Source organism: Petromyzon marinus, unplaced genomic scaffold (genome assembly GCF_048934315.1).
Source record: "Petromyzon marinus isolate PM22_M1 ecotype Great Lakes invasive population unplaced genomic scaffold, UKy_Petmar_22M1.pri1.0 PM_G_Scaffold_95, whole genome shotgun sequence".
Classification (NCBI taxonomy): Eukaryota; Metazoa; Chordata; class Hyperoartia; order Petromyzontiformes; family Petromyzontidae; genus Petromyzon; species Petromyzon marinus.
In genome coordinates, this window is record NW_027423052.1 from 6,294 (window position 1) to 34,222 (window position 27,929).

The window sequence follows — 27,929 nt, forward strand, 5'->3', positions numbered from 1 at the left end:
CCAGTCACTCACTCAGCCAGCCACTCACTCAGCCAGTCACTCACTCAGCCAGTCACTCACTCTGCCAGTCACTCACTCACTCACTCAGCCAGTGACTCACTCAGCCAGTGACTCACTCACTCAGCCAGTCACTCACTCACTCAGCCAGTCACTCACTCAGCCAGTCACTCACTCACTCAGCCAGTCACTCACTCAGGAGCTCAGCTGCTCACTCAGTCGCTTGCTCACTAAATTACTCAATCACTGAGCCAGTTTGACAGTAAACTTTTTGTTTATATATCCAACAACACAGCACGAAATAACATCATCGTCTGGCTAATCGGGACCTCCGTCAGCCTACCCCACACCACACAATGGTACCCACACGCTTACCCCTCCACCGTGGTGGTGGTGGTGGTGGAATTGGTGGTGGTAGCATTGGTGGTGTTGGATCGTGGTGGTGGTGGTGGTGTTCAGTTGGTGGCGGTGGTGGTGGTAGCATTCTTGGTGGTGGTGGTGGCGGTGGTGATGGCAGCATTGATGGTGTGGCGTTGTTGGTGGTGTTGCTGGTGCATCATGGTGGTGGTGGCGTTGTTGGTGGTGTTGGTGGTGGATCGTGGTGGTGGTGTTCAGTTGGTGGCGGCGGTAGTGGTGGTGTTTGTGGTGGATCGTGGTGGTGGTGGTGTTTAGCTGGTGGCAGTGGTGGTAGCATTCTTGGTGGTGGTGGCGTTGTTGGTGGTGTTGTTGGTGGTGGTGGTGGCATTGGTGGTGGTGTTGCTGGTGGTGGTGGCATTGGTGGTGGTGTTGCTGGTGCATCATGGCGGTGGTGTTCAGTGGGTGTTAGCGGTGGTGGTGGTGGTGGTGGTGTCGTTCAGTGTGTGTTAGTGGTGTTGGTGGTGGTGTTCAGTTGGTGGTGGTGGTGTTGGTGGTGGTGTCGTTCAGTGGGTGGGTGTTAGCGGTGGTGGTGGTGCTGTCGTTCAGTGGGTGTTAGCGGTGGTGGTGTTGGTGGTGGTGTCGTTCAGTGGGTGTTAGCGGTGGTGGTGTCGTTCAGTGGGTGTTAGCGGTGTTGGTGTTGGTGGTGGTGTTGTTCAGTGGGTGTTAGCGGTGGTGGTGTTGGTGCTGGTGTCGTTTAGTGGGTGTTAGCGGTGTTGGTGTCGTTCAGTGGGTGTTAGCGGTGTTGGTGTTGGTGGTGGTGTCGTTCAGTGGGTGTTAGTGGTGGTGGTGTTGGTGGTGGTGTCGTTCAGTGGGTGTTAGCGGTGGTGTTGGTAGTGGTGTCGTTCAGTGGGTGTTAGCGGTGGTGGTGTTGGTGGTGGTGTCGTTCAGTGGGTGTTAGCGGTGGTGGTGTTGGTGGTGGTGTCGTTCAGTGGGTGTTAGCGGTGGTGGTGGTGTTGGTGGTGTTGTCGTTCAGTGGGTGTTAGCGGTGGTGGTGTTGGTGTCGTTCAGTGGGTGTTAGCGGTGGTGGTGGTGGTGTCGTTCAGTGGGTGTTAGCGGTGGTGGTGGTGGTGTCGTTCAGTGGGTGTTAGCGGTGGTGGTGTTGGTGGTGGTGTCGTTCAGTGGGTGTTAGCGGTGGTGGTGTTGGTGGTGGTGTCGTTCAGTGGGTGTTAGCGGTGGTGGTGGTGAAGTTGGTGGTGTTGTTCAGTGGGTGTTAGCGGTGGTGGTGGTGTTGGTGGTGTTGTTCAGTGTGTGTTAGCGGTGGTGGTGGTGGTGGTGTCGTTCAGTGGGTGTTAGCGGTGGTGGTGTTCGTGGTGGTGTTGTTCAGTGGGTGTTAGCGGTGGCGTCAGCGATGTGCTCCAGCTCGTCGAGGTACCGCTGTCTCAGCGACCCCAGGTACGAGGCCAGGCCGGCTCCGTCCAGCCGCGAGTGTCGCGCCGCCTGGCCCAGCCTCGTCGCGAGGCGGTGGACGGCCGCTCGGTGCAGCACGGGCGCGGAGTCGGCCTGACGCTCCATCTGGGGGGGGTCGCGGAGGGGTCACGGGCGGCGGGGGGTCACGGGCGGGTCTCGGGGGGGTCGCGGCGGGGGTGTCAGCGGGGGTCAGCGTCGTTACCCAGCTCTTGCCGCCGATCCGCGCCAGCAGCCCCGTGGCGTCGCGCAGCAGGGAGGGCGGCAGCGATGACAGCGTGGCCATTTCCAGACCTGGACGCGGGGCACGCGGGGGGGGAGGGGGAGGGGGAGGAGGAGGGGGAGAGGGAGGAGGAGGGGGGGGGGAAGGCGACGGCTTCTTCTTCACGATGTTTGAGGCGCCGGCGGCCTCGGCAGGGCCATCCCCGCTCTGTGCCGCGATGCGTTTTTCCGGGCCGAGGGGTTTCCCCCCTCCCACTACCGGGACCTCGTGGAAATGCTCGGCAAATCTGAAAACCTGTTCCCTGGGGATCGGAGATCGGGTCACCGTTCTTTCCCCCAATGATGGTAATCGGTTGTGGCGCCGCAGGTTACTTTCTTGATGGGAGTTAAATAGAGATTTGTGATCGCGGGCCACTGATGCAGACTCCATCTCCTCGGCAACCCGCGACCGCCACCCATCCTTGCGGCGCCTCGCGGCTCTCCGAACCTCCGAGCGAGGGCTGCGGTAAGCCTCCTCATTCTCCGACGTGGGATTCTGTAGCCGATGACAGTGGGCCTGTCGCCATCCTGAACACCTCCTCTTGTCAGCCAGGGTCTCTGGGGAGGTCTGGACCGCGTACCCAAAGCAGCCATTTCAGCTGCATGAGTCACAGTCCTAAACCTCGCCCATTTACCCTCGACATCAGGAGGAGTGGGGGACGATGCCAATCCCAGCCGGCAGAGCATGCCACTAAGGGTTTGAATGGGGTCCTGGATGTACACCCACCACCGGAGTGAAAGAATTGCAGGTGCATCTTACAGATTACAAGTCGATGGTCAGTGGGCAGATCAGCTCCACGGTAGGTCCTGGTGTCAAGGACATGGGCTCGCATCCGCTGGTCCGTCACTATGTAGTCCAGCAGATGTTCTTGCTTGGACCCGGCATGCATCCATGATGTTGTGTGGATGCGGCGATGCCGGAACAGCGTGTTGGTATTTACAAGCCCATGGGCTGCACAAAAATGTAGCAGCCTCCTGCCGTTGTTATTGAGCTGGTCTGGCCCATGCCTTCCAATCACTCCAGACCAGGTGCATCATGACCAACTCGGGCATTCACCCAACAAGATGACTATCCCGAGGGGCCACTTTAGCTCGCACCTGTGACAGGAGGTCATAGAAGGCATCTGACTCATCGGCCTTGCCTGGATCCCTCCACGGATGTTCGTCTTCGGTGGGGGCATAAGTAACCACGACCACCACTCCTCACCTCCGGTTGTTGGGAAGGCGAGCCCAAAGTAGCCTGGAGCTTACAGCTTCCCAAACCTCACCGCCACGCTCCCACGCCCCCTTCATTCTTTTGTTTAGAAGAAGAGCCACTCCCTGTTGTTTGGCAGTCTCCTGCCGTGAGAAGAGGACTGTTCACCCCTCATGGTGGTAGGAGCCAGAGCCGGTCCACCGGACCTCCTGAATACCACAGAGATCCAGGCGGTACCGGTCCAGCTCCCGACAGAGGAGTGGCAGCCTCTCCTCCGCAGTGAGCGTTCGAACATTCCACGTGGCCACCCGTAGTGGTTTTTCGTTGTTTCTGGAGGAGCCCCGAGGGTAGATATTCAGTCTTCTGGCTCCGCCAAATGGGGTTTGGTCAGGAGACGTCATAGACGCCTGTCCCCCCGGGGCCTCCGGCACAAGCTTATTAGTTACATATTTCAGTTTAACTCGTGGTTTCGTGGTAATTAATTGAAGGTGGAAGGGTTACCAGCCCCTCGCACCTGTCCAGAGCCCCCGTTTAGCCCCTGTGGTGGATGCATTTGCCATGAGGGGAGGAGCCAATCAAAATTGGATCTCGCCCCAAAGCACTGTCCACGACAGAGTTGCCCATCCGGCACCGCGAGGAGGTAGGGGGTTGTTTTTCCGGACCACACACACACACACGTACACACACACGTACACACACACACACGTACACACACACACGCGTAGTACCGTAGTGCGTGTCCGGCGTGTGCCCCTGCACCAGCTTGTACGTGCACGTCACACGTGGCACCGTCCGCGAGTCGTCGGCACCAGCGGCTTTACCGTCACGACGGCCGGCCCAGGGCAGCTGCTGCTGCTGCTGATTGCGCGACTCCACCAGGAAGTGGCTGTTGGAGACGTTGGGGTAGAGGGTGGAGAGGTGGCTCAGCTCCAGGTGGTGGGTGGCGAAGATGGTGAACGTCTGGGGGAGGGGGGGGAGACACACAGGGGTGGTGAGGGTGGTGAGGGTGGTGAGTGGTGAGTGGTGAGTGTGAGTGGTGAGTGTGGTGAGTGTGAGTGGTGAGTGTTTGTGGTGAGTGTGAGTGGTCACCACCTTGCGCTGCAGGAGACACTCACAGACCGAGTGACAGATCCCCAGGGCCTCGTGGACCCCGGTGCCCCTCCCGAGCTCGTCGATGATCACCAGAGAGCGGTCGGTGGCTGTGCGAACTATGTAGTTCACCTGGGGTCATGGGGGTCACCGGGGGTCACCCACCCACTCACCCACCTACACACCCACCCACTCACCAACTCACTCACTCACTCACCCACCCACTCACACACCCAATCACCAACCCAATCACCCACCTACCCAACCACTCACCCACCCACTCACCCACCCACTCACACATCCACTCACCCACCCACTCACACACCCACTCACCAACCCACTCACCCACCTACCCAACCACTCACCCACCCACTCACCAACCCACTCACACACTCACCCACCCACTCACACACTCACCCACCAACCCACTCACCAATCCACTCACCCACCCACCCACTCACCCACCCTCTCACTCCCCACCCACCTCTCTCATCTCGATGGTGAAGGTGGAGGAGAGTGGCTGGATGTCGTCGTCCACACCGATGCGAGTGAAGATCTGATCAGCGATCCTCACGCAGGCAAAGTCGGCTGGTACGAAACAACCTGAAGCAGTGGTAGCACCCAAACACTCACTCACTTACTTACTCACCTACTCACTCACTCACTCAAACACTCACTCACTTACTTACTCACCTACTCACTCACTCAAACACTCACTCACTTTCTTACTCACCTACTCACTCACTCAAACACTCACTCACTTACTTACTCACCTACTCACTCACTCACTCAAACACTCACTCACTTACTTACTCACCTACTCACTCACTCACTCAAACACTCACTCATTTACTTACTCACCTACTCACTCACTCACCCAAACACTCACTCACTTACTTACTCACCTACTCACTCACTCAAACACTCACCTACTCACTTACTCACCTACTCAATCACCCACTCACTCACTTACTCACCCACTCACTCACCTACTCACTCAATCACCCACTCACTCACTCACCTACTCACTCACCTACTCACTCACTCACTCACCCACTCACTCACTCACCCACTCACTCACCCACTCAATCACTCACCCACTTACTCACCCACTCAATCACTCACCCACTCACTCACCCACCCACTCAATCACTCACCCACTCACTCACCCACCCACCCACTCAATCACTCACTCACCCACTCACTCAAACAGTCACTCACCCACCCACTCACTCACTCACTCACTCACTGACTCACCCACTCAATCACTCACCCACTCACTCACCAACTCACTGACTCACTCACCCAATCACTCACCCACTCACCCACTCACTCACTCACCAACTCACTCATTCACCAACTCACCCACCCACTCACCAACCAACTCACTCACCAACTCACCCACCCATTCACCAACTCACTCACCCACCGACTCACTCACTCACCAACTCACCCACCCACTCACCAACTCACTCACTCACCCACCCACTCACTCACTCACTCACCAACTCACCCACCCACTCACCAACTCACTCACTCACCCACTCACTCACTCACCAACTCACTCACCCACTCACCAACTCACTCACTCACTCACCCACCCACTCACTCACTCACCAACTCACCCCCCCCCACCCACTCACCGATCTGTGCCATCACCTGGCAGAGTGCCACCTGTCTCAGCAGCGTGGACTTGCCGCTGTTGTTGGGCCCCGTGACAACGAGGAAGTTTGAGGCGTCCGACAGGAAGACGTCGTTAGGCACCAGCGGCCAGCCCAGCACCCGCTCCAGGATGGGGTGGCGAGCCCCCTTGAGGGCCAGCGTGTCAGAGAATTCCGGACGGACTGCAGCTCACCACAGACAGCGGGGGGGAGGTCACGGGGGGGAGGTCACGGAGGGGGAGGTCACGGGGGGGGAGGAGGTCACAGGGGGGGAGGTCACAGGAGGGAGGTCACGGGAGCGGAGGTCACGGGGGGTGAAGGTCACGGGGGCGGAGGTCACGGGGGGAGGTCACGGGGGTGACGATCACGGGGGGAGGTCACGGGGGGTGAAGGCCACTCACTCACCCACCCACCCACTCACCCACCCACTCACTCACTCACTCCCTCACTCACCCACTCACCCACTCAATCACCCACCCACTCACCCACTCACTCACCCACTCACTCACCCACCCACCGACTCACTCACCCACTCACTCACCCACTCACTCCCTCACTCACTCACCCACCCACTCACTCACCCACTCACTCACCCACTCACTCACCCACTCACTCATCCACCCACCCACCGACTCACTCACCCACTCACTCACCCACTCACTCCCTCACTCACTCACCCACCCACTCAGCCACCCACTCACCCACCCACCCACCCACTCACTCACCCACCCACTCACCCACCCACCCACCGCGTACCGGACTTGGTGAGCGTGGTGCGGTGAGCGAATGCCAGCAGCATGTCCACCATGGACACTGCGTCAGCAAGCTTGTAGAGACACACAATGTCCTCCCGGATCTCCGCAAACAGCTTGGACAACACCCTGGGCACGGAGACAGAGCGGGGGTCACCCTCCCCTCCCCAAAGGGTGTTGTGTAAAGAGTAGTGTACAGTAGTGTATAGTGTAGTGCATAGTGTAGTGTACAGTAGAGTATAGTGTAGTGTATAGTGTAGTGCATAGTGTAGTGTAGTAGTGTATAGTAATGTATAGTGTAGTGTACAGTAGTGTATAGTGTAGTGTATAGTGTAGTGCATAGTGTAGTGTATAGTGTACAGTAGTGTATAGTGTACAGTAGTGTATAGTGTAGTGTATAGTGTAGTGCATTGTGTAGTGTATAGTGTACAGTAGTGTATAGTGTAGTGTATAGTGTAGTGTATAGTAGTGTATAATGTAGTGTATAGTGTAGTAGTGTATAGTGTAGTGTATTGTGTAGTGTATAGTAGTGTATAGTGTAGTGTATAGTAGTGTATAGTGTAGTGCATAGTGTAATGTACAGTGTACAGTAGTGTATAGTGTAGTGTATAGTAGTATAGTGTAGTGTATAGTGTAGTGTATAGTAGTGTATAGTGTAGTGTATAGTAGTGTATAGTGTAGTGTATAGTAGTGCATAGTGTAGTGTATAGTGTAGTGTATAGTAGTGTATAGTGTAGTGTATAGTGTAGTGTATATTGTAGTGTATAGTGCAGTGTATAGTAGTGTATAGTGTAGTGTATAGTGTAGTGTATAGTAGTGTAGTGTATAGTGTAGTGTATAGTAATGTATAGTGTAGGGTATAGTGTAGTGTATAGTAGTGTATAGTGTAGGGTATAGTATAGTGTATATTGTAGTGTATAGTAGTGTATAGTGTAGTGTATAGTGTAGTGTATAGTGTAGTGTATAGTGTAGTGTATATTGTAGTGTATAGTGTAGTGTATAGTGTAGTGTATAGTGTAGTGTATATTGTGGTGTATAGTGTAGTGTATAGTGTATAGTGTAGTGTATAGTAGTGTATAGTGTAGTGTATAGTGTAGTGTATAGTGTAGTGTATAGTGTAGTGTATAGTAGTGCAGGGCATAGCCAGGGGGTTCCTCTGCAACCCCCACAGGTAGACGGGGCAGTGAGTGGAGGAACAGATGGAGATTAGTCCACCACACTCTGCCTGGGGTAGGGGTGTTCTCTCACACGTTGGACATGAGGTAAATCTCCTCCACGGCCTCCTGGCTGCGGCAGTTCAGCCTCATGAGGTCCATGGTGGTGTAGCTGAGAAGGTTCCCACGTTTGCTCACCTGGTGAGTGAGGGGTGGTGAGTGGTGAGTGAGGGGTGGTGAGTGGTGAGTGAGGGGTGTGGTGAGTGGTGAGTGAGGGGTGGTGAGGGGTGGTGAGTGGTGAGTGAGGGGTGTGGTGAGTGGTGAGTGAGGGGTGGTGAGTGAGGGGTGGTGAGTGGTGAGTGAGGGGTGGTGAGTGGTGAGTGAGGGGTGGTGAGTGAGGGGTGGTGAGTGAAGGGTGGTGAGTGGTGGGGTGAGTGGTGGTGAGTGGTGAGTGAGGGGTGGTGAGTGGTGAGTGAGGGGTGGTGAGTGAGTGGTGAGTGAGGGGTGAGTGAGGGTGGTGAGTGGTGAGTGAGGTGTGGTGAGGGGTGAGTGAGGGGTGGTGAGTGGTGAGTGAGAGGTGAGTGAGGGTGGTGAGTGGTGAGTGAGGTGTGGTGAGGGGTGAGTGAGGGGTGGTGAGTGGTGAGTGAGGGGTGTGGTGAGTGGTGAGTGAGGGGTGGTGAGTGAGTGGTGAGTGAGGGGTGAGTGAGGGGTGAGTGAGTGGTGAGTGAGGGGTGGTGAGTGGTGAGTGAGTGGTGGTGAGTGGTGAGTGAGGGGTGGTGAGTGGTGAGTGAGGGTGGTGAGTGGTGAGTGAGGGGTGTGGTGAGTGGTGAGTGAGGGGTGGTGAGTGGTGAGTGAGGGGTGAGTGAGGGGTGAGTGAGTGGTGAGTGAGGGTGGTGAGTGGTGAGTGAGAGTGGTGAGTGGTGAGTGAGTGGTGGTGAGTGGTGAGTGAGGATGGTGAGTGGTGAGTGAGTGGTGGGGAGTGGTGAGTGAGGGTGGTGAGTGGTGAGTGAGGGTGGTGAGTGGTGAGTGAGAGTGGTGAGTGATGGGGTGAGTGGTGGTGAGTGGTGAGTGAGGGGTGGTGAGTGGTGAGTGAGGGGTGAGTGAGGGGTGGTGAGTGGTGAGTGAGTGGTGGTGAGTGAGTGGTGGTGAGTGGTGAGTGAGGGGTGGTGAGTGGTGAGTGAGTGGTGGTGAGTGAGTGGTGGTGAGTGGTGAGTGAGGGGTGGTGAGTGAGGGGTGGTGAGTGGTGAGTGAGGGGTGGTGAGTGGTGGTGAGTGAGGGGTGGTGAGTGGTGAGTGAGGGGTGGTGAGTGGTGAGTGAGGGTGGTGAGTGGTGAGTGAGGGGTGGTGAGGGGTGAGTGAGGGGTGTGGTGAGTGGTGCGCTGAGTGGTGAGTGAGGGGTGGTGAGTGAGGGGTGTGGTGAGTGGTGGGGTGAGGGGTGAGACTCACACATAGACACATAGACTCACACATAGACACATAGACTCACACATAGACTCACACATAGACACATAGACTCACACATAGACTCATAGACTCACACGTAGACACACACATAGACACATAGACTCACACATAGACACATAGAATCACACATAGACACAGACTCACACGTAGACACATAGACTCACACATAGTTCACACATAGACACATAGACTCACACAAAGACACATAGACTCACAGATAGACACAGACTCACACATAGTCTCACACCTAGACACATAAACTCACACATAGACTCTGGGTCTATGAGTGGTGAGTCTGTGAGTGGTGAGTCTATGAGTGGTGAGTCTGTGAGTGGTGAGTCTGAGTCTCTGTGTGATGAGTCTATGCGTCTCTGCGTGGTGAGTCTATGGGTCTCTGTGTGGTGAGTCTATGGGTCTCTGTGTGGTGAGTCTGTGGGTCTCTATGTGATGAGTCTATGGGTCTCTGTGTGGTGAGTCTATGGGTCTCTGTGTGATGAGTCTATGGGTCTCTATGTGATGAGTCTATGGGCTCTGTGTGAGTCTATGAGTCTCTGTGTGGTGAGTCTGTGGGTCTCTGTGTGGTGAGTCTGTGGGTCTCTGTGCGATGAGTCTATGGGTCTCTGTGTGATGAGTCTATGAGTCTGTGTGGTGAGTCTGTGAGTCTCTGTGTGATGAGTCTGTGAGTCTCTGTGCGATGAGTCTATGAGTCTGTGTGGTGAGTCTATGGGTCTCTGTGTGGTGAGTCTGTGGGTCTCTGTGCGATGAGTCTATGGGTCTCTGTGCGATGAGTCTATGAGTCTCTATGTGATGAGTCTATGAGTCTCTGTGTGGTGAGTCTGTGGGTCTCTGTGCGATGAGTCTATGGGTCTCTGTGCGATGAGTCTATGAGTCTGTGTGGTGAGTCTGTGAGTCTCTGTGTGATGAGTCTGTGAGTCTCTGTGCGATGAGTCTATGAGTCTGTGTGGTGAGTCTATGGGTCTCTGTGTGGTGAGTCTGTGGGTCTCTGTGCGATGAGTCTATGGGTCTCTGTGCGATGAGTCTGTGAGTCTCTATGTGATGAGTCTATGAGTCTCTGTGTGGTGAGTCTGTGGGTCTCTGTGCGATGAGTCTATGGGTCTCTGTGCGATGAGTCTATGAATCTGTGTGGTGAGTCTGTGAGTCTCTGTGTGATGAGTCTGTGAGTCTCTGTGCGTTGACCTTGATGAAGACCTCTGGCAGACGCTGTTCGGGCTGCAGGGAGTGAGCGGACGTCTGGATGTAAAAGCCACGCAGGGCGCTGTAGCTCATGGACATGGGCAGGTTGTGAATCTCGGAGAGCTGTTTGATGATCTCTGGGAGAGAGAGAAAATGGGCAGGTTGTGAATCACGGAGAGCTGTTTGATGATCTCTGGGAGAGAGAGAATGGGCAGGTTGTGAATCTCGGAGAGCTGTTTGATGATCTCTGGGAGAGAGAGAATGGGCAGGTTGTGAATCACGGAGAGCTGTTTGATGATCTCTGGGAGAGAGAGAATGGGCAGGTTGTGAATCTCGGAGAGCTGTTTGATGATCTCTGGGAGAGAGAGAATGGGCAGGTTGTGAATCACGGAGAGCTGTTTGATGATCTCTGGGAGAGAGAGAATGGGCAGGTTCTGAATCTCAGAGAGCTGTGTAATGGTCTCTGGGAGAGAGAGAATGGGCAGGTTGTGAATCACGGAGAGCTGTTTGATGATCTCTGAGAGAGAGAGAATGGGCAGGTTGTGAATCTCGGAGAGCTGTTTGATGATCTCTGGGAGAGAGAGAATGGGCAGGTTGTGAATCTCGGAGAGCTGTTTGATGATCTCTGGGAGAGAGAGAATGGGCAGGTTGTGAATCACGGAGAGCTGTTTGATGATCTCTGGGAGAGAGAGAATGGGCAGGTTCTGAATCTCGGAGAGCTGTGTGATGGTCTCTGGGAGAGAGAATGGGCAGGCTGTGAATCACGGAGAGCTGTTTGATGATCTCTGAGAGAGAGAATGGGCAGGGGAGAGAGGGGGAAGAGTGGGGGAGAAAGGAGGAGAGGGGGGGGGGAGATGATGGTGGAACCCACGACCTCCTGCGTACCAGGCGAGGTACTTGACATCTCGCAGCCACCGTGATGATGACGATGATGAGAGAGACACGCAAACTCCAAACGTACAGCAGCAGGCGGTAGAGAGAGAGAGGAAGAGAGAGATACAAAGACGGCCGGGGAGGGCTACGGGTGGGTGAGCCGTGCCGTGCCTTCGATGTCTCCGACAGCCTCGGAGAGGATGCGCCGAGCGAGGTCCAGGAAGCCGTTGAGGCCGGGGCGCACGACGTGGCAGCGCCGTGTCCTGGCCGAGAGGAGGTTGCCCTTGCGGAAGGGCAAATCGTCGGTCAGCACCGTGCGCAGCTTGCCCAGGATCGCAGGGAACCTGGCACGGGGACAGCGGGGGAGGAGACGCGGTGGGGGTTGTGGTGTCGCCGCCGCCATCGACGCCGCCACCGTCGCCGACAACAACAACGACGACGACAACCGCCGTTCGCCACTAAGTGGCGATGACGTCACCACGACGCTTGTGCCAGGCCATGTGCACTTCAAGGCCACGTGAAGTGTTGAACGCACGCTGGCACGAAGGTCACGGGGCAGACCCAGGTGCCAGGGGGGGACTGACTGAGATGAGTGGCTGATGCACCACCTGTGCCCCCTACTGTGCCAACCCGCTGTGCTTTAGCCACCCGGCGCTCCGCTCGTTGTTGTGAGCGTCGCTCCACCGCCCTCCGTTGTTGTTGGAGGGCGACTACCTCCAACTGCCCAGTAGCATCCTTCACGAGCCTCCTCCACTGAGTCCGATCTCGACACCGCTGGTACCAGTCATCGGCAAGTCCACTCAGCTCCACGTCCTCCTGTACCACGTCACTCCATCTTCTCTAGCCCCCTCGATCCGGCTGAACAAAAGCTGTTTCGGCATGTGATGGCTGGGCATGCGGGCTACATGGCCCAGCCAACGCAGTGTTGCCTGCCGGAGGAGCTCACCGATGGGACCTTGCCCAGATCTTTCAAGGATTTGTGAGCTCCTCACACAATCCAGCCAGGTTAAACCCAGGATGGATCGTAGACAGGCCAGCCTAAATGTTTCTAACCAGCAAAGATGTTCCCTTAGGGGGGTCCACGTTTCACAGGCATAGAGAAGGGAGGGAATGACTGTGGCCGAGAAGACCTGAAGCTTAGTGCGGAGCGACAGACCAAGTAGCTTCCACACAGCATTACGCAACCGATGAAAAGATAATGCCGCTTGACCGATTCCGAGTGCTGTTAAACCGGAGCCGGTCATGAGCACACTGCCCAGGTATGGGAAACTCTCCACTCTCCCCACAACTATCCCATCACCAATTGGAAGTTGTGGGGGTGGAGTGTCCGATGGCACAAAATACCCAGGCAAGTGCTTAGTTTCAGTGGGTAAGGCTCCACCTCTTAGTGGCAAGCTCCAGGTTCAGCAGCAGTGCCTCCAACTCCTCCTTTGAGTGAGCAGCAATTCCCAGATCATCGGCATACATTACATGGTTGAACAATCGGGAGCCATCCCTTGACCGCACCCGGGCATCGATCAGCCTCCCATTCTATCTGTACCAGATGGGAATTCCTCCGGTACAGCTACTGAAGACTTCACGAACTACGTGGTCAAAATAGATGTTTAATAATGTGGGAGCCAGAGGACATCCCTGCCGCACCCCAAGGTGTACAGGGAATGGCTCCGACTCCCGGCCACGTAGATTTGCCTGGGCCCGCTCACTATCATGAAGGTCCTTAATGATCATGAGCAGAGGGTCAGGGACTTCGAAAGCACGAAGAACAACCCAGAGCCCAGGCCTACTGATGGTGTCATAGGCCTTGGTCAGGTCAATAAAGCAGAGATGTAGGTCTTGTTGGAATTCCCTATACCTATACTGTAGCAGACAGACAGAAAATATGACATGTGCAGGAACGCCTTTTCCTGAAACCGCATTGGGGTTCCGCATGCCTCTTCTAAGCGTGCCTTGCACGGCGATGTTGAATAATCCTTGCCAGGACCTTTCCCGGCACACTGAGGAGTGAGATACCCCTGTAGTTGTTACAGTCTGTACGGTCCCCCTTCTTAAAGAGGGGGACCACCAGGGCATTCTTCCAATCCTGCGGAACCCATCCAGTGGTCCAGACTGTTGTTATGATGTCATGTAGGACAGTTTGTGCACAAACGCCACCCTTCCTCAGCATTTTGCATGGGAGATCGTCTCTACCCGGTGCCTTTCCTGGTCTCAGACTCTGGATTGCCTTCAGTACTTCCTCAACAGATGGCACCTCAGCCAGCCACTCACAGGGGGTGACTTCTTCCAATATTTGAGGCACCGCAGCCTCAGTAGTGTCATCCCCACTTTGGCCCACAATGTTTTCCAGGTTGAGGGATTTTTCCTCCCCCAGGACCTCACAGAAATGCTCAGCAAATATGCAAACCTGTTCCTCGGGGTCGGAGATTTGGTCACTGTTCTTTCCCCTAATGATGGTAATAGGTGTGGCGCTGCAGGTTATATTTTTTTATGGAGTTAAAGAGCGATTTGTGATCGCGGGCCATTGAGGCAGACTCCATCTCCTCAGCAACCCGCGACCACCACCCATCCTTGCAGCACCTCACGGCTCTCCATACTTCCGAGCAAAGGTTACGGTAAGCCTCCTCATTCTCCGACGCGGGATGCTGTAGGCTATGAGAGTGGGCCTGTCGCTTTTCTCAGCCAGCCTGAGCACCTCCACTGTCAGCCAAGGTCTCTGGGGAGGTCTGGACCGTGTACCCAAAGCAGCCATTGCAGCTGCATGAGCCACAGTCCTAAATCTCGCCCATTGTCCCTCGACATTAGGAGGAGTGGGGGACGATGCCAACCCCAGCCACACTGAGACCAGGCCACTATGGGTTTAAATGGGGTCCTGGGTGTACACCCACCACCGGAGTGGAAGAATGGCAGGCGCATCTTACAGATGACTAGTCGATGGTCAGTGGGCAGATCAGTACCACGGTAGGTCCTGGTGTCAAGGACATGGGCCCGCATTCGCTGTTCCGTCACTATGACATCCAGTAGATGGCCTTGCTTAGACCCGGCATGCATCCATGATGTTGTGTGGATGCGCCGATGCCGGAACAGCGTGTTGGTAATTATAAGCCCATGGGCTGCACACAAATCTAGCAACCTCCTGCCGTTGTTATTGAGCTGATCTGGCTCATGCCTTCCAATCACTCCAGACCAGGTGTCAGCATCATGACCAACTCGGGCATTGAAGTCACCCAACAAGATGACTCTATCCCGAGGGTCCACTTTAGCTAGCACCTGTGACAGGAGGTTATAGGAGGCATCTGACTTATGCCTGCATCCTTCCACGGATGTTCATCTTCGGTGGGGGCATAACTAACCATGACCACCACTCCTCACCTCTGGTTGATGGGAAGGCGAGCCCAAAAAGTAGCCTGGGGCTTACAGCTTCCCACACCTCACCACCACGCTCCCACGCCCCCTTCATTCTTTTGTTTAGAAGAAGAGCCACTCCCTGTTGTTTGGTAGTCTCCTCCCCTGAGTAGAAGACTGTCCACCCCTCACGGTGGCAGGAGCCAGAGCCGGTCCACCGGACCTCCTGATTACCACAGAGATCCAGGCGGTACCGGTCCAGCTCCCGACAGAGAAGTGGCAACCTCTCCTCCGCAGTGAGCATTCGAACATTCTACGAGGCCATCCGTAGTGGCTTTTCGTTGTTAAAGGAGGAGCCCCGAGGGGAAGGATTCAGTCTCCTGGCTCCGCCAAATGGGGTTTGGCCAGGAGACGTCATAAATGCCTATCCCCCCGGGGCCTCCGGCACAAGCTTATTAATTACATTTTTCATTCATGGTTTGGTGATAATTAATTGAACGTAGATGGGTTACCAGCCCCTCGCACCCATGCAGAGCCCCCAATTGGCTGCTGTGGTGGCTACAAACGTCATTAAGGGAAAAGCCAAAAATCTAAATAGGCCCTCCCCCCATGGCACTGCCCACCACAGCGTTGCCATCCGGTACCAACGAGGAGGTAGGGGGTTGTTTTTGCCACCGTCACAACCCTCACCATCACCACCATCACCCTCACCACCGTCACCACCATCACCACCATCACCACCACCACCCACACCACCACCCCCACTACCACCACCACCACTACCACCGTCACCACCATCACCCCCACCACCACCCACACCTCCACCCCCACCACCACCACCACCACCGTCACCACCCCCACCATCACCACCACCTCCTCCACCACCCCCACCCACACCACCACCACCACCACCTCCTCGACCACCATCACCCCCACCACCACCACCCCCACCACCACCCCCACCACCACCCCCACCACCACCACCTCCTCCACCACCATCACCCCCACCACCGTCACCACAGTCACCACCTCCACCACCACCACCAGCCTGGTCTCCTCGTCACCTGCAGTCCAACAGGGAGCTCTGGTAGGCTGTCAGCAGTGGAGTCTTGCAGGGGCTGAGCGCTCGCTGGGAACACAGCAGGGGAGAGATAGGTGAGGGTGACACCTGCACCTGTCACTCACCACTCACCACCTCACCACTCACCACCTCACCACTCAACTCACCTCACCCTTCACTCAACACTCACCCACCCCTCACCAACCCCTCACCTCACCACTCACCTCACCTGCCACTCACCCTACCTGTGGGTGTTGTGGAGGCACCCCCAGTGGCAGCTGTCTCTGTGTGTGAGTCTGCTGTTGCCTAGGGGCACCCCCAGTGGCAGCTGTCTCTGTGTGTGAGTCTGCTGTTGCCTAGGGGCACCCCCAGTGGCAGCTGTCTCTGTGTGTGAGTCTGCTGTGGTCTAGGGGCACCCCCAGGGGCAGCTGTCTCTGTGTGTGAGTCTGCTGTTGCCTAGGGGCACCCCCAGTGGCAGCTGTCTCTGTGTGTGAGTCTGCTGTTGCCTAGGGGCACCCCCAGTGGCAGCTGTCTCTGTGGGTGAGTCTGCTGTAGCCTAGGGGCACCCCCAGTGGCAGCTGTCTCTGTGTGTGAGTCTGCTGTAGCCTAGGGGTACCCCCAGTGGCAGCTGTCTCTGTGTGTGAGTCTGCTGTGGCCTAGGGGCACCCCCAGTGGCAGCTTAATGATAATGATAGTGATCAATAATAATTAGTGATGATAGTGATCAATAATAATTAGTGATGACAGTGATTAACAATAATTAGTGATGATAGTGATCAATAATAATTAGTGATGACAGTGATTAACAATAATTAGTGGTGATAGTGATCAATAATAATTAGTGATGACAGTGATGAACAATAATTAGTGGTGATAGTGATCAATAATAATTAGTGATGACAGTGATTAACAATAATTAGTGATGATAGTGATTAACAATAATTAGTGATGATAGTGATTAATAATAATTAGTGATGATAGTGATTAACGATGATTAGTGATGATGGTGATTAACAATAATTAGTGGTGATAGTGATCAATAATAATTAGTGATGACAGTGATGAACAATAATTAGTGGTGATAGTGATCAATAATAATTAGTGATGACAGTGATTAACAATAATTAGTGATGATAGTGATTAACAATAATTAGTGATGATAGTGATTAACAATAATTAGTGATGACAGTGATTAACGATAATTAGTGATGATAGTGATTAACAATAATTAGTGATGACAGTGATTAACAATAATTAGTGATGACAGTGATTAACAATAATTAGTGATGACAGGGATTAACAATAATTAGTGATGATGGTGATTAACAATAATTAGTGATGATGGTGATTAACAATAATTAGTGATGATAGTGATCAATAATAATTAGTGATGACAGTGATTAACAATAATTAGTGATGATAGTGATCAATAATAATTAGTGATGACAGTGATTAACAATAATTAGTGATGACAGTGATCAATAATAATTAGTGATGACAGTGATTAACAATAATTAGTGATGATAGTGATTAACAATAAGTAGTGATGATAGTGATTAACAATAATTAGTGATGATAGTGATTAACAATAATTAGTGATGACAGTGATCAATAATAATTAGTGATGATAGTGATTAACAATAATTAGTGATGATAGTGATTAATGATAATTAGTGATGGTAGTGATTAACAATAATTAGTGATGACAGTGATTAATGATAATTAGTGATCATAGCGATGAACAATAATTAGTGATGACAGTGATTAATGATAATTAGTGATGGTAGTGATTAACAATAATTAGTGATGACAGTGATCTTGGGCAGGCGATGTAACCTGCAGTGGAGACACCAACTCCAGGACATGCTTGAGGTGGATGGCGTAGTTGATCTTAGACTCAGAAGTTCTCAACTGGAACAGGGTGGATGGATAGACAGATACATAGATAGATACATTTTGATTTAAAGCTTTCGTGACCGCAGGGATTCATATTCTTGGTTCTTTCGGTAAAGTCACCACGTAGAAAGGGAAACTATAAAATAATAAAAATATAAAACAATAAAATTATCACGAAGTTTCGACTGCAACACAAGTAATCATCATCAAGGTGTGAAAACCACAGCAAGAAAATTGTATTGTTTTATATTTATATTATTTCCCTTCTACGTGACTTTACCGAATATAGATAGATACATGTAGAGATAAATATAGACAAATAAATAGATCACTAAATAGCCTCTCTCTCTACATCACGGGTGGGGAACCTTTTTTCTACCAAGGGCCATTTGGATATTTACAACATCATTCGCGGGCCATACAAAATTGATCAACTTAAAAATTAGCCCGTTATATCCGGTCAAACGTTTAATTAACTCGCCCCTAATGCGATGGGCTGGAACTGCTTCTCTTTGGCGAAGCGTTTGGTGATGTTAGCCGGTATTGACGATGTTGTTGCTACTCGCAACTGCTCTTCCAGGTTTGCTCTACCTAGATTTATTGAATTTCGAGTCCTGCCTGCGGTTGCCTTGGCAGGGCCAGAGACCGGACGTTCCCCACCCCTGTTTAACGTGATGAAGGGGTACTGTGTGGTGCTGAGCGAGGTGATGCTGATGATGATTAAAGTGATCATCTCACCGTCTCTGTCTTAGGGATTTGAATCAGCATTGAGAGCAGGTGGTCTACATCCAGAAACTGACTGATAGCTGCACACACATACACACAGACATCACACATATACACACAGACACACACACACAGACATACACAACAACAACAACCGCCATTCGCCACTAAGTGGCGGTGACGTCACCACGACGCTTGTGCCAGGCCATGTGCACCTTGAGGCCACATGAAGTGTCGAACGCCCACCGGCAGGTGGTCACGGGGCAGACCCAGGTGCCACGGGTCGACTGACTAAGATGACTGAGATGACTGGCTGATGCACCACCTGTGCCCCCTACTGTGCCAACTTGCTGTGCTTTAGCCAGCCGGCGCTCCGCTCGTCGTTGTGAGCGTCGCTCCTCCGCCCTCCGTTGTTGTTGGAGGGCGACTGCCTCCAACTGCCCAGTAGCGTCCTTCACGAGCCTCCTCCACAGAGGCCGATCTTGACACCGCTGGTACCAGTCATCGGCAAGTCCACTCAGCTCCACGTCCTCCTGTACCACATCACTCCATCTCTTCTCTAGCCCGTGCCGCGCCCGTTTAGCCCCCTCAATCCGGCCGAACAAAATCTATTTGGGCATGTGGTGATTGGGCATGCGGGCTACATGGCCCAGCCAACGCAGTCTTGCCTGCCGGAGGAGCTCACCGATGGGACTTTGTCCAAATTTTTCGAGGATTTGTGAGCTCCTTACACAATCCAGCCTGGTTAAACCCAGGATTGATCGTAGGCAGGCCAGCCTAAATATTTCTAACCGGCGAAGATGTTCCATTAGGGGGGTACACGTTTCACAAGCGTAGAGAAGGGAGGGAAGACCCGAAGCTTCGTGCGGAGCGACAGACCAGGTAACTTCCACACAGCGTTACGCAACCGATTAAAAGATAATGCCGCTCGACTGATTCGGAGTGAGACCTCTGCTGTTAAACCGGAGCCGGTCATGAGCACATTGCCCAGGTATGGGAAACTCTCCACTCTCTCCACAACTGCCCCATCACCCACATACCCACTCACCCACCCACCCAACCACTCACTCACCCACTCACCCACCCACCCACTCACTCACCCACTCACCCACCCACATACCCACCCACCCACTCAGCCACCCACCCACCAACCCACCCACCCACCGGCCTGCACTCTATAGAAGTTGTCTTCCTGCATCAGCTCATCCACACAGTCGAGACGGCCTCTGAGCGTCTCTTCGTCCACCAGCGGCTCGTGGATGTTGGCTCTGAGCCGGCGCGCTCCTCCACGCGTCCTCGTGTAGTTGAGCACCCCGAATAGCGAGTGGGAGCTCCTGGGTGCACGCTCGCACGCACACACACACACACACGGGTGGAGGAGGGTCACACACACACCAACACACACCCACACACACTCACACCACACTCGCACCCACACATACACGCACACACACCAACACACACACACTACCACACTTGCACCCACACACACCCCCACACACACCAACACACACCAACACACACACCAACACACACACACCAACACAAACCACAAAACAACAACAACCACCATTCGCCACTAAGTGGCGGTGACATCACCACGACGCTTGTGCCAGGCTATGTGCACCCTGAGGCTACGTGAAGTGTCGAACGCCCGCTGGCAGGAGGTCACGGGGCAGACCCAGGTGCCACGGGTCGACTGACTGAGATGACTGGCTGATGCACCACCTGTGCCCCCTACTGTGGCAACCTGCTGTGCTTTAGCCACCCGGCGCTCCGCTCGTTGTTGTGAGCGTCGCTCCTCTGCCCTCCATTGTTGTTGGAGGGCGACTGCCTCCAACTGCCCAGTAGCGTCCTTCATGAGCCTCCTCCACAGAGGCCGATCTTGACACCGCTGGTACCAGTCATCGGCAAGTCCACTCAGCTCCACGTCCTCCTGTACCACATCACTCCATCTCTTCTCTAGCCCGTGCCGCACCCGCTTAGCCCCCTCAATCCGGCCGAACAAAAGCTGTTTCGGCATGCGGTGGCTGGGCATGCGGGTTACATGACCTATCCGAGGGGCCACTCTATCCCGAGGGGCCACTTTAGCCAGCACCTGCGACAGGAGGTCATAGAAGGCATCTGACTCATCGGCTTTGCCTGCATCCCTCCACGGATGTTCATCTTCGGTGGGGGCATAAGTAACCACGACCACCATTCCTCGCCTCGGGTTGATGGGAAGGCGAGCCCAAAGTAGCCTGGGGCTTACAGCTTCCCACACCTCACCGCCACGCTCCCACGCCCCCTTCATTCTTTTGTTCAAAAGAAGAACCACTCCCTGTTTTTTGGCAGTCTGCTGTCCCGAGTAGAGGACTGTCCACCCCTCATGGTGGCAGGAGCCAGAGCCAGTCCACCGGACCTCCTGAATGCCACATAGATCCAGGCGGTACCGGTCCAGCTCCCGACAGAGGAGTGGCAGCCTCTCCTCCGCAGTGAGCGTTCGAACATTCCACGTGGCCACCCGTAGTGGTTTTTCGTTGTTTCTGGAGGAGCCCCGAGGGTAGATATTCAATCTCCTGGCTCCACACACAACCACACACACCACACACACCCACACACCACACACACCAACACACACACCAACACACACACACCAACACACAGAAGGGGGAGCGGCTATCCCCGCTAGCGAGGGAAGAGGAGGCATCGTCTACCGGGGGTCGTGGGAGTTGCGCAGCAGCTCCAGGTTGGCGGCCGTTGTGCCGTCGATCATGGCGGTGCGCTCACTGCCGCAGAAGGAGACGCGCACGGAGGCCGGGGCGAGCACCACGCCCGGGATGAACTCCACATACTGCAGCAGCGCCGCCGGCGAAGCCAGGCAGTAGTATCTGGGGGTGGTCGGCAGGGGGGAGGGTGAGAGGGGGGTGGGTGAGTGGGTGGATGAATGGATGGGTGAGTGGATGGGTGGGTGGGTGAGTGAGTGGGTAACCCTAACCCTAACCACTCCATCTCTTCTCTAGCCCGTACCGTGCCCGTTTAGCCCCCTCGATGCGGCCGAACAAAAGCTGTTTGGGCATGCGGTGGCTGGGCATGCGGGCTACATGGCCCAGCCAACGCAGCCTTGCCTGCCGGAGGAGCTCACCGGTGAGCTCCTCACCCGCTCACCCACACACTCACCCACACACTCACTCACCCACTCACCCACCCACTCACCCACCCACACACACATCCACACACACACCTACACACACCCACTCACTTCCCCTGCACGTCCATGAGTACGGTGGCCATGTGGGGCACGCAGAGCCTTCGCACGGCGTCCATGCCCCGCTCCTCGTTGAAATATTTCCTCAGCACCGTGGTCACGTGGGCCTCCTGCACACGCACTCACCACGAGGTGGCAGCACCCACTGTGGTGCGTCTGTGGGTCTCTGGTGAGTCTGTGGGTCTCTGTGTGGTGAGTCTATGGGTCTCTGTATGGTGAGTCTTTGGGTCTCTGTGCGATGAGTCTATGGGTCTCTGTGTGGTGAGTCTGTGGGTCTCTGTGTGATGAGTCTAGGAGTCTCTGTGTGGTGAGTCTATGGGTCTCTGTATGTGATGAGTCTATGGGTCTCTGTGTGATGAGTCTATGGGTCTCTGTGTGGTGAGTCTGTGGGTCTCTGTGTGATGAGTCTAGGAGTCTCTGCGTGATGAGTCTGTGGGTCTCTGTGTGATGAGTCTATGGGTCTCTGTGTGATGAGTCTATGGGTCTCTGCGTGGTGAGTCTATGGCTCTCTGTGTGATGAGTCTAGGAGTCTCCGCGTGGTGAGTAGTGGCGATGCCCTCCGTGCGTGCTCACAGGGAAGTAGTCCCTCAGCAGGGTGAACATTTTGCTGGCGTTTGGGTTGCAGGCCGTTTGGGGCATCACCACCTCCAGCGGGCGTAGCACCTGCAGCTTGGTGATCGCCTGAACAAGCAGCAGCAGCAACAGCAGCAGCAGCAGCAGCGCCAGCAACGAGAATAACAGGCTGAGGTGCAGCAGGAGGAGGTCACGGGACAGACCCAGGTGCAGTGCGTTGACTGCTGTGCCAGGCTAGGTGCACCAGGAGGAGGTCACAGGACAGACCCAGGTGCAATGGGTTGACTGCTGTGCCAGGCTAGGTGCACCAGGAGGAGGTCACGGGACAGACCCAGGTGCAGTGGGTTGACTGCTGTGCCAAGCTAGGTGCATGAGGTAAGGTAAAATAAAAAAACTAGTGTTTAATAGTTTAATACTAACTTAACCTGTCAATGTATATAAATATACTGCATACCTGCAGAATAACGACACGCACACATTGGCACGTAGCTACTTACGTGGCTACTGGGTCCCGCACTTTCAAGGGCCCCGCGCTAAACGCTTTCAAGCGATCAATTCCGGTTCGGTGATTCTGCTCTCTTACCAGAGTACGAAACCACCCTTCAGCTTTTACGAACGGCCGAGTGTGTTGAAGGTTCAGTTTCAGTTTTCAGTTTATTTTGGGTATAGCCCTGTGAGCCATCCGGCTCTTGAATCGGAGTGCAACCGCAACAAACCAACAAACCAACAAAAACACGACCAAGAAAAGCATCAAATTTTGACTTAAAGCTTTCGTGACTGCAGTGATTCATATTCTCAGCTCTTTCGGTAAAGTCACGTTGAAGGGAAACAATAAAATAATAAGCACAGAGACAATTTAAACCGAGAAGATGTATTCTGGCTTAGCAATCATTGTAAGGATTTGATAAACTATTTCAGGTCTTAATTGATTGTTCACGCTTACGGTGGCTTTCAGACAGCATACATTAATTTTTCGTCTCCCCCCTCCTCTTTTCAGAACATAGATGGACTCGTCATTCTAAATAAACTGACAAATCGTGGCGCCAACGTATTTTTATAAATAAATAAATGCACCGATTATAAATAAATAAATTAATGTGAACCGCCACTTCTTTCAAATGTTTCTTGCCGTTGGTTTTGACATCTGATGATGACCGTTTGTGTTATGGTTGAAACGTCGTGAGAATTTTTATAGTTTTATATATATTTTAGTATTTTATTGTTTCCCTTCAACGTGGTGACTTTACCGAAAGAGCTAAGAATATGAATTACTGCTGCAGTCACGAAAGCTTCAAATCAAAACAACCACAACCACAAAGAAAACTTAGGTTAGAGATGTGTCGCATTATCCGGCCGTACAGCAAGTGACAAAAATGACAATCGCTTTACCGCGCAGGTGAAGAATGTGCGTGTTTTAGTTTTTAATTCAGGGCCCGGTTCATAACACGCACTGCACAGGAGGGGGGGGGGCCCTTTGTGTTCGTGCACGGAGAGAGAAGGAGGGGCGGAGGCTGACCTTGACGTAGGGCTGGCTGTCGGGGAACTGACACAGCACCAGCTCGGGGCAGCGCAGGTCGATGCTGGCCAGGCCGACCTCGCCCCGAGCGATACCTCGGCCCTCTGCCAACGCCACCACCACCGACCTCGCCTCCACTTCCTCCTCCTCCTCCTCGTCGCCGGCGTCGGCGTCGTCAGTCGTGGAGAACGAGGTCGCTGCGGGGCCACAAGAGAGACGGGGTGCTGCCTCCTGTCGTGAGTCGATGAACGGTGGTGAGTCTACGGGTCTCTGTGTGAGTCTATGGGTCTCTGTGTGAGTCTATGGGTCTCTGTGTGAGTCTACGGGTCTCTGTGTGAGTCTACGGGTCTCTGTGTGAGTCTATGGGTCTCTGTCTGAGTCTATGGGTTTTTGTGTCAGTCTATGGGTCTCTGTGTGAGTCTATGGGTCTCTGTGTGAGTCTACGGGTCTCTGTGTGAGTCTACGGGTCTCTATGTGAGTCTACGGATCTCTGTGTGAGTCTACGGGTCTCTGTGTGAGTCTACGGGTCTCTGTGTGAGTCTACGGGTCTCTGTGTGAGTCAATGGGTATCTGTGTGAGTCTATGGGTCTCTGTGCGAGTCTACGGGTCTCTGTGTGAGTCTATGAAGGGTGGCGAGTCTATGGGTCTCTGTGTGAGTCTATGGGTTTCAGTGTTAGTCTACGGGTCTCTGTGTGAGTCTATGGGTTTCTGTGTGAGTCTACGAGTCTCTGTGCGAGTCTATGGGTCTCTGTGTGAGTCTATGGGTTTCTGTGTGAGTCTATGGGTCTCTGTGTGAGTCTATGGGTCCTGTGTGAGTCTATGGGTTTCTGTGTGAGTCTATGGGTCTCTGTGTGAGTCTATGGGTCTCTGTGCGAGTCTACGGGTCTCTGTGTGAGTCTATGAAGGGTGGTGAGTCTATGGGTCTCTGTATGAGTCTATGAAGGGTGGTGAGTCTACGGGTCTCTGTGCGAGTCTATGGGTTTCTGTGTGAGTCTACGGGTCTCTGTGTGAGTCTACGGGTCTCTGTGTGAGTCTACCGGTGGACGTGGTGGCCCTGCTGCTGCTGCCGGGCGCATGCCGCTGGCGTTGCCGCCGCGAGCCGCCTGGCGCCGCACGGAACCGGGAAGAGGGGAGGGGCGCCCGCGGGGCCCAGGAGGAGAAGCCTGGCATCACCACGGTGGGAGCATCACCGCAGCCGCCACCGCCACCACCGCCGCGGGCCCTGCCGCCGCCGCTGGTGGTTGTGGCGGTGTCGGCGTTGCCGCTCCGGTCGGCCAATCCCGACTCTGGGAACAAGAGAAACGGGGGGGGGGGGGGGGGCGGACGGAGACTTAATTAAAGCGGTCCGTTTTCTTCGGGGCTCCTCGCGCTCACGGCCCTGTTCCAACGCGGCACGGGGGGAGCGCGATGGCACCAGAAGGCCGACATCGTTCAAGAGAGAGGCTTCACCAAAAACAGAAGCGAGAGAGCTTGCATACTTCGACAGCTGGCGAGGAACGACGCCTCCCTCTCGTCTCCCCCCCCCCACCGCCCACCAACCCCAGCGAGGTCTTGTGCGAAATCCTGTTTGGCAGGATTAACGGTGCTCCCCTTTGACAAGACCCTAGCGGAGGGAGCGAGCTGATTTTCTAAAGGGAGGGGGGGGAGAGGCTGCGTAGGGCCACACATTCGCTCGACGCAACATCACAGAATGGTGCCCGGAATGGAAAGCCGTGGGCTTGTCGGGGCCTTAACGCTCCGCAGGGAGCGGAGAGCAGCGAAATGCAATCTGTTCCTTAAACCTGTCGTGACCACAGGAATTCATGTTGTTGAGTTATTTCGGCAAAAACTCACATAGGTACGAAAACATTTTAATGGATCATGACGTTTGGATCGCGACACAAGCAACCGTCACCAGGTGTGAAACGAACACAGCAGGTGGACCGCCGATGTAGGGGCTGACGTAGGAGCAGTCCACGTGACCTCACCAAAAGAACCAAAGGATATGGAGCAAGAGGAGCCAAAGTACGGTAATCCGTCAACATCAAAATAATCCGCGGAGAGGCGTCATCCCCCTCAGGGGCGGAGCCAGGATTTTCAGCCCGGGGTGACATTCAACAAATGTTAACTTCAAGAATGATTAGAGATTTCGATTTAAAGCTTTCGTGACTGCAAGGATTCATCTTCTTTGGTTCTTGCGGTAAAGTCACCACGTAGAATGAGAATAAAATAATAAAACAATAAAAGTCTCACGACGTTTCGGCCACAACACAAGTGGCCTTCTTCAGGTTTAAAGGGACAGACCTGTTGGGACGACAGGTGGCCTGAAGAAGGCCACCTGCGTTGCGGCCGAAACGTCGTGAGAATTTTATTGTTTTATTTTATTATTTTATTCTCATTCTACGTGGTGGTGACTTTACCGAAAGAACAAAAGAAGATGATTAGAGAGTCAGGCTTGTTGAACCAGACGCCATCGGTTTGGCGACACGCTCTGACGGTGCAGTTACACGAAGTCCGCCGGACCGAGTGTCGTGCACTTACACGCACAATGTTTCAGATTTTTCGATTTTTTATTTTTTTTCGGGGGTGACAATTGTCTAACCCTGTCACCCCGCCCCCTGGCTCCGCCGCTGATTGCCCTCCTGCACTCTCTCCGACCTTGCATCCTGGAGTGGCGTGCCGCGGGCGTGGAGCTGAGCAAAGACGAGGAGGCGGAGGAGGTGGAGGCGGAGGTGGTGGTGCTGTGTAGCTTGGCTCTGGTCTTTGTGCGCCGGGAAGAATCCAGCAGTAGGCCAAACGAGTACTTGGGACCCTTCGTGGACATCCTGCAACCAAGCCTGGGGGTGAGCGAGATGTTGACTACCTCACCTGGTATACAGCAAGAGGTCGTGTGTTCCACCACCATCATCATCATCATCACGGTGGCTAGGAGATGTTGACTACCTCGCCTGGTATACAGCAAGAGGTTGTGGGTTCCACCATCATCATCATCACGGTGGCTAGGAGATGTTGACTACCTCGCCTGGTGTACAGCAGGAGGTCGTGGGTTCCACCATCATCATCATCACGGTGGCTAGATGTTGACTACCTCGCCTGGTATACAGCAGGTCGTGGGTTCCACCACCACCATCATCATCACGGTGGATAGGTGATGTTAACTACCTCGCCTGGTATACAGCAGGAGGTCGTGGGTTCCACCACCATCATCATCATCACTGTGGCTAGGAGATGTTAACGCCTGAGCCTGGCAGTGATTAGGAAGCTTGGGGAATATTCAAATCTGTGCGAGGGGCTTAACGCTGCTCAAACGATGAGGATCTGCGAGATTACCTCATCCGATTTCAAAAGAGCGGATCACCTGTCAGACACACACACAGACATCACACACACACACAAGACACACACAGACATCACACACACAAGACACACACATGCATCACACACACACACAGACATCACACACACGACACACACAGACATCACACACACAGCCATCACACACACACACAAGACACACAGACATCACACACACAACACACACACAAGACACACACAGACATCACACACACATCATACACACAGACATCACACACAGACATCACACACACAGACACACACAAGACACACACAGACATCACATACACAAAGCCATCACACACACACACAAGACACACACAGACATCACACACACATCACACACACAAGACACACACAGACATCACACACACACAGCCATCACACACACAAGACACACACAGACATCACACACACATCACACACACAGACACACACAAGACACACACAGACATCACACACACACAGCCATCACACACACACACAAGACACACACAGACATCACACACACAAGACACACACAGACATCACACACACACACAGACATCACACACAGACATCACACACACACGACACACACAGAGACATCACACACACACAGACATCACACACACACAGACATCACACACACACACAAGACACACACAGACATCACACACACATCACACACACACAGACATCACACACACACAGACATCACACACACACACAAGACACACACAGACATCACACACAAAGACCCCCCGTACAGCCTTAACAATCTGTAGGGGCGAGTGCTG

At 53.8% G+C, this 27,929-nt stretch overlaps 1 protein-coding gene across 1 annotated transcript; it reads right to left on the minus strand.

The window, feature by feature from the left end:
• Positions 1-252: 252 nt before the first annotated feature.
• LOC142922438 (mutS protein homolog 4-like) lies at positions 253-27,455 on the minus strand. The gene is made up of 21 exons (XM_076063240.1): positions 27,127-27,455; positions 26,455-26,621; positions 24,855-25,103; positions 23,818-24,014; positions 22,302-22,409; positions 21,723-21,838; positions 21,178-21,351; positions 19,646-19,815; positions 18,494-18,561; positions 17,696-17,770; positions 15,864-15,928; positions 11,627-11,804; positions 10,591-10,719; positions 8,025-8,128; positions 6,781-6,905; positions 6,007-6,207; positions 4,848-4,966; positions 4,367-4,495; positions 4,003-4,234; positions 2,024-2,112; positions 253-1,926 (listed from the first exon to the last, which is right to left on the minus strand). The coding sequence occupies exons 1-21, from the start codon at positions 27,129-27,131 to the stop codon at positions 1,735-1,737; spliced, it is 2,892 nt and encodes a 963-aa protein (XP_075919355.1). The 5' UTR covers positions 27,132-27,455; the 3' UTR covers positions 253-1,734.
• Positions 27,456-27,929: the final 474 nt, after the last annotated feature.

Bases quoted from the DNA above. Each gene is read 5' to 3' on its own strand.
- LOC142922438 (XM_076063240.1), bottom strand. The intron at 21,839-22,301 runs GTGAGCACGCAC...GTGCGTGTGCAG, and splicing joins TGCTGAGGGACTACTTCCCT to GAGGCCCACGTGACCACGGT. The intron at 6,906-8,024 runs GTGAGAGAACAC...CTCCGTGCCCAG, and splicing joins ATTTACCTCATGTCCAACGT to GGTGTTGTCCAAGCTGTTTG.